The sequence below is a fragment of the Pelobates fuscus genome, chromosome 1 (genome assembly GCF_036172605.1).
Source record: "Pelobates fuscus isolate aPelFus1 chromosome 1, aPelFus1.pri, whole genome shotgun sequence".
Lineage (NCBI taxonomy): Eukaryota > Metazoa > Chordata > Amphibia > Anura > Pelobatidae > Pelobates > Pelobates fuscus.
The window spans coordinates 37,546,851-37,559,341 of NC_086317.1; the positions used below are offsets into that span (position 1 = coordinate 37,546,851).

General features: G+C 40.8%; 1 protein-coding gene across 1 annotated transcript in view; it reads left to right on the forward strand.

The window, feature by feature from the left end:
* The first annotated feature begins 6,605 nt into the window (after positions 1 to 6,605).
* The window catches only part of URB1 (URB1 ribosome biogenesis homolog), a 46,507-nt gene continuing 40,621 nt past the window's right edge, over positions 6,606 to 12,491 (forward strand). The window contains exons 1-3 of the mRNA XM_063447861.1: positions 6,606 to 6,816; positions 9,952 to 10,091; positions 10,834 to 10,985. Coding sequence (XP_063303931.1) covers positions 6,678 to 6,816; positions 9,952 to 10,091; positions 10,834 to 10,985 — 431 coding nt within the window. The 5' untranslated portion in view covers positions 6,606 to 6,677. The remainder of the gene's footprint in view (positions 6,817 to 9,951; positions 10,092 to 10,833; positions 10,986 to 12,491) is intronic.

A 12,491-nucleotide genomic window follows, 5' to 3' on the forward strand; every position in this document is an offset into this window, starting at 1 on the left:
CCAGATGACTTGGACAAGACTGCCCCAAGGGTTTAAAAATTCACCTACCCTATTTGGTTCAGCCCTAAGTCAAGATCTACTGGATTTCGAGTCCATCCCAGGAGAGTGTGTATTGTTACAATATGTAGATGACTTGTTGATAGCAGCAGTTACAAAAGAAATCTGTCAGCAAGCAACGCACGATCTACTACACATTCTCTGGAAGGCAGGATACAAGGTGTCTAGAAAGAAGGCTCAGTTGTGTTTGCCAACTGTCAAGTATCTGGGATTCCATATCTCTGAAGGTCAAAGAATTATGGGGCCAGAGAGAAAAGAAGCTGTCTGCCAAATACCAATACCCAAGAATAGAAGACAAGTGCGAGAATTCTTGGGGGCAGCAGGCTTCTGTAGGATATGGATTCCCAGCTATGCGATACTGGCAAAACCTCTGTACGCAGCTATCAAAGGTACAGAGCACGACCCCTTCTTATGGACCCAAGAACAGCAAATGGCATTTGAAGATGTGAAGAAGGCTTTGATGAGTGCCCCAGCATTAGGTCTACCTGATCACACACGACCATTCTACTTATATGTACACGAGCAAAGAAGAATGGCTGTGGGAGTATTGACACAGTACTTGGGATCATGGCAAAGACCTGTTGCCTACATGTCTAAGCAATTGGATGCAGTGGCCAGCGGACTTCCACCTTGTCTAAGAGTTGTAGCTGCAGCCGCCCTGCTAGTAGCTGAAGCCGATAAACTCACTCTGGGTCAAGAACTTTATGTACGAGTCCCACATGCAGTACAGACGTTGTTGGATTACAAAGGAAATCATTGGTTTAGTAACAGCCGTATGACCAAGTATCAAGCAATGTTGTGTGAAAACCCAAGAGTGCATTTAGAGACTGTAAACACCTTAAATCCAGCTACCCTTTTGCCACAACCTACTGAAAGTCAACATGATTGTTTGGAAGTAATGGATGAAGTATTCTCAAGTAGACCAGATCTTCGTGATTTTCCCATCCAGAACCCCGATGTTCAATATTATACCGACGGCAGTAGTTATGTGAAAGAAGGGATCCGCTATGCAGGATATGCAGTAACAACAATAGACAAGGTGATAGAAGCTCGGCCACTGGCGAAAGGAACATCAGCACAAAAGGCAGAATTAATAGCACTAACACGAGCGTTACAATTGGCTGAAGGTTTAAGAGTGAATATCTATACGGACTCTAAGTATGCGTTTTTAACCACTCATGCCCACGGAGCTTTGTATAAAGAAAGAGGACTACTGAATTCAGAAGGAAAAGAAATCAAGTACGCAGCTGAAATCCTACAACTATTGGAAGCAGTGTGGGAGCCTTAGAAGTCGGTATCATACATTGTCGAGCGCATCTGAGAGGAGATGGTGATGTAACCAAGGGAAATCGGATGGCAGATAGTGCAGCTAAGCGTGCTGCTGAATCAGGAAGACAGGAGTATGTGGGGCATATAGCTGCTCTTATACCAACTCCACTGTCCCAATGGACTCCAGTTTATACAGCTCAAGAAGAGGAGTGGTTAAAGACTGAACCGGGAAAGTATTTGGAGAACAAGTGGTATCAGCTAGAAGATGGAAGAATAGTCATACCAGCATCACTAGCGGTAGAAATTGTCCAAAATTATCACAACGGGACACATTCTGGGAGAGACAGTACTGAAGAATCTCTTAGGAAACATTTCTACATACCAAGATTGTCCAACTTGACTCAGGCCATTGTACGCAGATGTGTAACATGTGCTAAAAATAATGCAAGACAAGGACCAGTAAAGCCACCAGGAGTCCAGTTTATGGGGGGACTCCCCATGTCCGATTTACAAATAGACTTTACAGTGATGCCTAAATCAGGTGGACATCGTTACCTGTTGGTAATTGTGTGCACCTATTCAGGCTGGGTAGAAGCATGTCCTACTCGTACAGAGAAAGCAGGAGAAGTTGTAAGATTCCTGCTACGAGAAATAATACCCCGATATGGACTACCCTGTTCTATAGGATCGGACAATGGTCCAGCTTTTGTTCATCAGTGCCTACAACAACTGACTCATATGCTTGGTATAAAGTGGAGGCTTCATACTGCATATAGACCCCAGAGTTCTGGTAAGGTAGAGAGAATGAATAGAACTATTAAGAACCAGTTGGCTAAAATGTGTCAGGAAACCCAACTTAAGTGGAACGTTCTCTTACCCATAGCTCTATTGCGAATCCGCAGTACCCCTACCAGAAGGATGGGCCTCTCTCCTTTTGAAATTATGTATGGGCGACCACCTCCCGTACTTGGTAACTTAAGGGGGGATTTGAGTCAGTTGGGAGAAGGAATTACCCGGCATCAGGTTGTAGAGTTGGGTAAGACTATGGAGGAGGTACAGAAATGGGTACAAGATAGATTACCTGTGAATATTTATCCCCCTGTTCATAGTTATCATCCAGGAGATCAAGTGTGGATTAAAGAGTGGAATAATGTACCGTTAGGGCCCAAGTGGAGAGGTCCTTATGTTGTTCTTTTGTCTACCCCTACAGCGATAAAAGTAGCCGAAGTGACTCCGTGGATACATCACTCCAGGGTTAAACCAGCAGCAGTCGATTCTTGGCAAGTTACAGCAGATCCAGAGAATCCCTGCAAGATCCGGTTAAAACGCACTACTCAGTCGGAGTAACGAGGAACTATTGTGGATTACAAATTTTATTATTTTTGGGATTTGGTGTGTGAGTGAGAAGGCCATAATAAAGCCTGTCCGCTTACCAACACATAGTGTATAAGCCAGGAAAGTCTCGAAGGGACACCTGTGAAGACGAGCAGAACTCCATTCCCTGCAGCCCTTACATCCTGGAAGCTGAGGCGCCATCGCACGGACGAAGATTGAGGATGACGGCGAAAGATGTGCTTTTGATAGTGTTTATTTATATGTGTTTTTATATTCAGGAAGGTAGAGGTACCGACACTCCTAGCTGTGAGGTATGCATTAAGACTACGAGAACAGGTAACCATATTTCCCAAACCCTAATTTGGCATTCACAATACGAGTGTAAAGGAGATGTATCGAGATGTAGATACTTAAATATAGACTATAGTGTGTGCCATTTAGGAGTAGGAGAACCTAAGTGCTTCAGTCCAGAGTATCAACCTCGTACAATTTGGTTGACTCTCAGGAATGGAGATCCTCAGGGGACCCTAATTAATAAGACGGTGTTAGAATCCGTACATTTTTCGGGTGTCCTACTATTTGATGCGTGTAAAGCGATATCGAGTGGTAGAAAGCCGTGGAATGTATGTGGGGATCTTAGATGGGAGAGGACGTATGGGTCTAATGATAAATATATTTGTCCCAGTAGTAAAAATAAATATGTAAGTCCTAGATGCCCAAATAAAGATTATAACTTTTGTCCATATTGGTCTTGTGTGGGGTGGGCGACTTGGGGACAGACAGTAGATAAAGACATGATAGTGACTAAGTTGCCGACTAGCCTATATTGTAAGTCTATGGAATGTAATCCCATCCATATACTTATAAATAACCCCGATAAGTTCTTAGACAAATATGGCAATTTATTTGGGTTTCAGATATACGGGACGGGTTTAGATCCTGGGACATTATTGTTTATAGGGATAGAGACTGATACGGTATCCTCCCAAAATCATCAAGTATACCATTCCTTTTATGAAGAGATGAGTATAGATAATAAGATCCCCCATAATGCTAAAAACCTGTTCATCGATTTAGCCGAAAGTATTGCCGGTAGTCTTAATGTTACCAACTGCTATGTGTGTGGAGGTACTAACATGGGAGACCAATGGCCTTGGGAAGCAAAGGAGGTAATGTCCGGTTCTGAGGCAGTTGACCAACTAATATCTACACAAGCCGATTATCATATGAGTGTTAGAGGTAAATCTGAGTGGAGATTAAAGACCTCCATCATAGGTTATGTTTGCATAGCAAGGAAAGGAATAATGTATAATACTTCTGTAGGAGAATTAACTTGTCTAGGGCAAAAAGCTTATGATGATGATACAAAGAATACAACTTGGTGGTCGGCTTCAAATGTCTCAGAACCATCTAACCCGTTTGCTAGATACGCCAATTTAAAGGATGTGTGGTTTGATTTATCCATCACATCTACCTGGAGAGCCCCAGCAAATTTGTACTGGATCTGTGGTAAGAAAGCCTATTCGGAGTTGCCACAGGACTGGGAAGGGGCATGTGTGTTGGGTATGCTCAAACCATCCTTCTTCTTGTTACCGATTGAAACAGGTGAGACTTTAGGTGTTAAAGTGTATGATGTGAATCATAGGAAGAAAAGGGGACCCATAGAGATAGGCACCTGGGAAGATAATGAATGGCCTCCCCAGCGTATCATAGATTATTATGGGCCAGCCACGTGGGCTGAGGATGGTACCTTTGGTTACAGAACCCCTATTTATATGCTCAACCGTATTATAAGATTACAGGCGGTGGTTGAGATTATCACTAATGAGACATCACAAGCGCTCAATCTTCTAGCGAAGCATAACACCAGGATGAGGACAGCAGTCTACCAAAATAGATTAGCCTTGGATTACCTTTTGGCAGTAGAGGGAGGTGTATGTGGGAAGTTTAACCTAAGCAATTGCTGTCTTCAAATAGATGACGAAGGGCAAGCAATAGCTGAGCTTACTAGCCATATGGTTAAACTAGCGCATGTGCCTACTCAGGTATGGAAAGGGTATAATCCAAGTAGTTGGTTTGGTAGCTGGTATGAGTGGTTTGGAGGGCTTAAGGCAGTGGTAGGTGGAGTCCTACTAATTTTAATGTTGTGTCTACTCCTGCCGTGTCTTATACCCCTAGTAGTTAGGTCTGTGCAAAGCCTGATAGGAAGTATAGCAGAGAGGAAGGCTGCTGCACAGATAATGGCGATTTATAAGTATAAGGCTTTAGATCAGGGAGAACCAATGCAGGAAGATGAGTGTTAAAAGATTCACATCATAAGATAAGTCTGGTCTGGTTCAAGGTAACTTGCGGTGTATGCAAACCAAGGTTAAGTGATGCCTCAAGTAATTGTAAAATATCAAGAGGCATCAAAGGGGGGAATGTGGTGGAATCTCGGTAAAAATAAATTTAGTAGGCCGAGATTACCACGTGGCATGTGTACGTGCACATGCTGACGTATCGATCAGTTGGTTGCACGAGGCAAGATACGATCAGTAGTGTACGGAGCATGTGCAAGAATACAGGATATAGTATTCCCCCTCCTCCATTGTGCTGGACAAGCCATGCGGTCAAACAGGAAGTTAATTCTTATTTGTGTTGATTGGTTAAGAGAATGTGCGGGTGGAGCTTAATATGGGAGGAGTTATGTGCCTATATAAGGAGCCTGCACTATTGTCCGGGGCTCAGAATTTGCTGTATTTTGGTGACGTTAGTCCCTCTGAGTCCCGATCGGTGATCCAATAAAGAATCTCTTCCTTCCTGAAGAAACCTGTGTCCATCTCTCTGTGCTTGGCTTCCGTCAGTTTCTCCGGTATCATTGCGAATGCTTTCCTATGGACTGGCTGAATGTGCGCGCGGCTCTTGCCGCGCATGCGCATTCAGCCGATGATGTCAGAAGAGGGAGGAGAGTCCCCAGCACCGAGGGAGCCCGGCGCTGGAGAAAGGTGAGTGTTTAACCCCCTTCCTTCCCCCTCAGCCCGGCGGGAGTGGGACCCTGAGGATGGGGGCACCCTCATGGCACTATACTGCCAGGAAAACAAGTTTGTTTTCCTGGCACTATAGTGGTCCTTTAATATCGCATATTTTAGAGTAGCGCTAAGGAAAAAAAATTGATCAACCCTGATCTAACAAGGATCTAACAAATGGAATAATCTTTTGTTAAAATTCTCAATATAAGGGGGCTAACCCATGGGTGGTAGCAAACACACCTTTCCTAAGCGATCGAAGATAGACCAGGGACCTAAAAAGTTAAACACTATAGTGTCTGAAATACATTTTTTTATTCCTGACACTATAGTGTCCCTTTAAAAGAGGTTTTAGGGGGTGTTTTCTCCACATAATATCACACTTTTGTTGAGTTTAAGAGTAGCAATTTTGTAAATCAGAGAATATGGGAGCTTTATGTACATATTGAAGAGATATAACTGGATTAAAGTGAGAATTCAGTGTGAATTCAAGGAGCGTTTCACATTTTAGAGTCTTAGACCAAAGTAGCCATTTGTGCACTTTGCTTATTTTCACCTTACATTTTATATTTACTTTGAATTTTCACTTTAGTCTTTTAACCTACACGTTCATATTTTCCCCATTAGTTATTTTTTTTTATGTTTTGCTAAACATCTAATGAATATTTTTGTTTATCTCCTAATCCCTCTACCCCACATCTATTTTTATAAATAATAAAAAAAAAGTTTAAATATAAAACATCGCGAGCCAGTTTCACCGTTACAGTGGTCCTTGCCAGTGGGGGGAAATTTTAAATAATAATAAAATAAAAAAAAATAAGAATTTTCTTTTCAAACCCTGAAACCCTGTAACCCAGGTTTCCAAAATTCTGAGGTCGGAACGTTTGTGTCGAGCGCTGTGTTTGCCATCGGAGGAAGATGAGCGGCTGGATTCTTCCTGCACTGTGCTCCACGTGAGTTAGTGACAGTGTGGATCCCCTGTATACTGTACCCTGAACAAACTCAGTCACCATGGGGAAGAAGAGAAAGAATTCAGCTCCTATGGAGCAATCACAAGCGGGAGCAGCCAAGAAACCCAAAGCCATGGAAGTGGAGTTCACAGGGACTCACTTTAAATCCATGTTACAGGATCCCCAGACTATACAGAAAGGTGAGACAGGGCACAGCATTGGACTTCCTACCTGGATATTCACTGTTTTTTTTTTTGTTTTGTTTTTTAATGTGAAAGGCTAGCCCTTGGATTACTTATTTGACAAAAAGTTCGTTTTAAAGTATATCTAAACATTTTAAAGCACTTGTCCAAACTTTAATCGCACAGAGTGCACTGTACATGGGAAATAAATTGCTGTAGTGTACTATTTCTGCAGGGTGCTGTATTTAGGATTGTCAGATCCACCATATGTTTCTGTACATCCATACATTCTTAATGTTAGTGGGAAGAAGCACATGAAAAGTGATGTCCTGCAAGTCATAGAATATATAAACTGTAGTACTGCCCATTACTGATTAGATTTACTATCTGTGAGCTCTGAACTCTACATAGCAGCACGGTTTATGTGTTGCCCTTCAATATGTATATGTGTGCAGGGTAGTATGGATCACCCAGTCATATATAGCTGTGATATGTGAGGAGTATAATAATCTGTGAATACTCTGCAGACAAGCTGTCAATGCCTTGCTACACAGTAATGACTGACCTAATACATGCTTTAACCCCTTAAGGACACATGACATGTGTGACATGTCATGATTCCCTTTTATTCCAGAAGTTTGGTCCTTAAGGGGTTAAACACGAAACAGCAGAGGAGTTACTTCTAGAATGTCAATGCTCCTTCCATCTTCTGAATAGTTTGTGATGGTAACTGTCTTGGAATTCAGCTTTTTTGTATCAGTTATAGACAATTTTATAATGATAAACAGGTAACCATAAAACACCACAGTGTCACACACGTGATCGGTATAGTTCTATTTTGATGGTTATATAGCGAAAAATCCTTAAAAACAAATGGAAAAGCTAAGCAAAAACGTATGGACAATACAAATACAGTTTGATAATATAACTACTGGTGGGATCAATCTCACATGATGCAGAGCCGTATCGGGCACTGTATATTAGGCCCAAGGGTCCCTATACAGGCTCAACGAAATTCCAATAGCCGCACCACAACAATCCAGTTAAATAGATGATATATTAAACAATATATGTTAAAAAAAAAAGAACAAATAAGGTGATATGCCAAATATGCGTAGTGCAATGACAAAAAAAAAAAAAGTCAAAGGTAAATCCAAAGTTCATTAGAAGTTCACCGCTGGCATTATCAAACCTTACATAAAAGATTAAGAATGTGTACTGCACTTTATTGGAGAAACTAAACAATTTGGATATTCCCAATAAAAAATAGTTGTTGTTTTTTATTTAATCATTAAAACAGCAAAAAAAAAACCTTTTTTTTTTTTTTTTATATATACTACCCAAAATTCATAAAGACCCAGAGAATCTCCCCGGTCGACCTATAGTATCGGTGGTAGGCTCTCTTCTAAGCCGCCTCTGCATATGTGGACAGACAACTTCAACCATTTGTAGTGCAGCAACCAACTTATTTAAAGGATTCCAGTTTGAGTGTTAGTGGGGGAGAACTTTATGCCTTAACACACACTAAATACTTCCCTAGACCCTTTCTTTTGTGATTATATTAACAATTTTATGTTTAGTGATTATATCCCGCTACACAACAAGAGTTAAAGGAACACTATAGTCACCTAAATTACTTTTTTAGCAGTTTTAGTGTATAGATCATTCCCCTGCAATTTCACTGCTCAATTCACTGTCATTTAGGAGTTAAATCACTTTGTTTCTGTTTATGCAGCCCTAGCCACACTTCCCCTGGCTATGATTGACAGAGCCTGCATGGAAAAGAAAACAGGTTTCACTTTCAAACAGATGTCATATACCTTAAATAATTGTATCTCAATCACATACAGGGTCTAGCAAGCTATTAACATAGCAGGGGATAAGAAAATCTTAATTAAACAGAACTTGCAATAAAGAAAGCCTAAATAGGACTCTCTTTACAGGAAGTGTTTATGGAAGGCTGAGCAAGTCACATGCAGGGAGGTGTGACTAGGGTTCATAAACAAAGGGATTTAACTCCTAAATGGCAGAGGATTGAGCAGTGAGGCTGCAGGGGCATGTTCTAAACACCAAAACTGCTTCATTAAGCTAAAGTTGTTCATGTGACTATAGTGTCCCTTTAATTCATAAACTGAAATTGTGAACAGAATTGACTCGGAAATTGCTAATTGTAACCAAACTGGAGAAACCCTAACGCAGTCAAAAGATATCATAAGGCAATGCAGGGACTAAAATTGGACAAAAGGCGGAACTTCCGCTAAGACATATGACAAACGAACTGCTCTGTGTTCTGTATTTTCCCTCTGTTTGACATAACTTGACAAACAGCTGGAGTTACCTCTGTCAAGTCTTCTCAATTCCTCCAGACTAATGATGCCTGTGAGGAAAGAGGCTTCTGCAGACTTCACAGACAACAGTGCTGTACTCTCATGTAGGCGTGAGCGTACAGCACTGATATGTCCTTCTGGCAGATGAAACATCAGAAGTTGACCCCATGGATAAAGATGGCAGCAGCTGTAGCGAACAGCTTCAGGTAAGTAAGACCTACCTTCCCCGCAACCCCTGGTGACCACTCACCAACCGGCGATGACACCATCAGGGATCTTTATAAAATATGCTAAGACCCGGGGCCAGTACAAACCATTATCTGGAAATCTATTCATAAACAGGGCTATACCTACGACACAAGGTCACACATTTAGACTGGAAGAAAGGAGATTTCATCTAAGGCAAAGAAACTTTTTTTTACAGTAAGAGCAATAAGGATATGGAACTCTGCCTGAAGAGGTGGTTTTATCAGAGTCCATACAGATGTTTAAACTGCAATTGGATAAATACTTGCAAAAACATAACATACAGGGATATCATTTCTAATTAGTGGGGTAATAGCTGCTTGATCCAAGGAGACATCTGACTGTTATTTTGGGGTCAAGAAGGAATTTTTTCCTAGTTTGTTGCAAAATTGGAAGCGCTACACACTAGGTTTTTTGTCTTTTTTTGGATCAACAGCAAAAACATATGTGAGGAAGGCTAAGCTTGATGGACGCAAGTCTCTTTTCAGCTATGTAACCCCAGAAAGTGACCGAACCGCCTTAATGAAATGATATATTTAGGAAAAACTGTTTATAGCAATGATTTGTTTTTCTTCTTTAGGCTTGGAACAGTTTTTGAATCTATCTAGGGCGCTACCCTCTTCCGATTTGTATGATGTAGTTGAGGGATACATCAAGATTTCAGTTGAATGCATCGAAATTCTGAAATTATTAGAAGGGGAAAAACGAATTGAGAGTGAAGTAAGTTAATGTTTTATTTATAAATGTCTAAGGAAGGCTGAAGGAGGGGGTCATTCATATTCCCTAGCAGTATTTTAATTTGGCCTGTCAACTCACTTGCCAACCCCTATTCTTATGCATCTTACAAGTGTTCTACTATTCCATTACACTGCATATTTGCTTCTTTGTCAAAGGCCTAGATAAGAGAACTTTATATGGGCATTTAAAGGAGACACAGAAACAGCGAGGGAGATTTATCAAAATGTTTTATTGAAAGAAATAAAAGTGTTGCAAAAAAACGAAGAAGAGAATGTTCCTACTGATTTTAATGGTGATAGCCCCACTTTTAATGTTCTCTTCCATTTTTTGTTAGAATACAACACCTTGATAAATCTCACCCATTGTTTTTGTTTTCTCCTCCTTCAGTCCAATGAGTGCCATGCCATGACTGAACTGGATTGGGAAGTCAGTGGCTAAATCTCTAATCAACAATTAAAATGATGGAGTAATACATTGTTACCTAACTATAACTCTCGCTATAGATGATTTATTCAGTGGTGTACTATACCAATCTAAATACACGTACATAGAGAAAAGAGTATACCCTGACGCCCATGGCAAACTTTCCACAAATGAATAAGTCTTAAAGAAAAATATACCAGTCTGCAGAAACAATCATTGTATGATTTCCCCATATTGGTGTTTAACTAAAAAAAACAAACACAACTGTTTTTAATTAAAAAATATATGTTCCCAATTTCAGCTCATGTTAATTTTTCAAGTTCTGGAGGCCATCTTACTGAGGACAGCAAGTGACCTCTCGCATTTAAACGTGGCTGGCGTGAACATAGTGAAGCAAATGCTGAATACACATATGAAAATGATATATGCCTCTCTATACTCGGTGACGTACAGGTAAACTTCATTCTGGGAGACACATTTGTGGTGTGACAATGATCCAAGGGAGGTTTAATGGCGAACTTAGAATCCTCTAAAAGGGTATAGTACGATGTTCTTAGCACGTTCTTTAAAGTGTTTGTCAAAGCAGAAAAAACACTATTGCTCAGTGTACTGAATATGGTGTAGTGTGGGCACATCTTTGTTGTTGTTTTATTTTTTTTAATCAAACAATTTGAGAACACACTGAAAAAATACTAGGACCATACCCAGCACCCAGAGACTGTCCCAATCTTCACTCAACTTGATAATAGGAAATTTGACTTTTGCATTATTGGTATCAATTCCGATCGTCTTGAACCGTAGGAGTATGCTGAGACTACGTCTCTACAAAGAAGAAGAGATCACAGGCACTCCAAATTTTAAGCCGTATGCAGCTTTAATGTAACAAAATGCAACGCAACGTTTCGACAAACAAAGGTCTTTTTCAGCTTGAAAAAGACCTTTGTTGGTCGAAACGTTGCGTTGCATTTTGTTACATTAAAGCTGCATACGGCTTAAAATTTGGAGTGCCTGTGATCTCTTCTTCTTTGTATATTGTCCTGGGATTGCTGGTCCTGATCTGGAGCACCCTTGGCCGTTTGGATTGAGTGCGGTTCCCACTATCTACTCTGCTCGAGACTACTGCTCTAGGCCATCCCCAGCACTCTCAGCCAGCCAGGATAGGTTTGATACTGATAAAGATGAATTGTAAACACAGCATTTTTAATTTGACTGAAGGGCAGTTTTTAGAGTGCTGGGAAGAGTTTTATTTTTTGTCTTTTTCCAAAAGGTTTAATAAAACATTGCGAACAGGAACCATATTGTGTTGGCAATGTAACTACTATAAAGATGTTCTCTTTAAAGGGACACTATAGTCACCAGAACAACTACAGTATATTGAATTTGTTCTGGTGAGTACAATCATTACCTTCAGGTTTTTTGCTGTAAACACTGTCTTTTCAGAGAAAATGCAGTGTTTACATAACAGCCTAGGGATAACTTCACTGGTCACTCCTCAGATGGCTGTTAGAGATCCTTCCTGGGTCATGGCTGCCTAAAATGCATCCAAACATTCAGTGTCTCCTCCCTCTGCATGCAGACACTGAACTTTCCTCATAGAAATTCTATGAGGAGATGCTGATTGGCCAGGGATGTGTTTGAATCATGCTGGCTCTGCCCCTGATCTGCCTCTTTGTCAGTCTCAGCCAATCCTATGGGGAAGCACTGTGATTGGATCAGCCCACCATTTCTGATTATGTCAGCAGGCTGCTTGTTTTTCTGAATCTAACAGCATGCAGAGTTACAGCTTCAGGCTTGAATACAGTAAGATTTTGATATATTTATGGAGGCATGTGGGGCCCAGGGGGGCTAGATGGTGGTTTTAACACTATAGGGTCAGGAATACATGTTTGTGTTCCTGACCCTATAGTGATCCTTAAAGCATAGTTGTTCCTGTTTTTTGTATAATATATTTTTAATTTC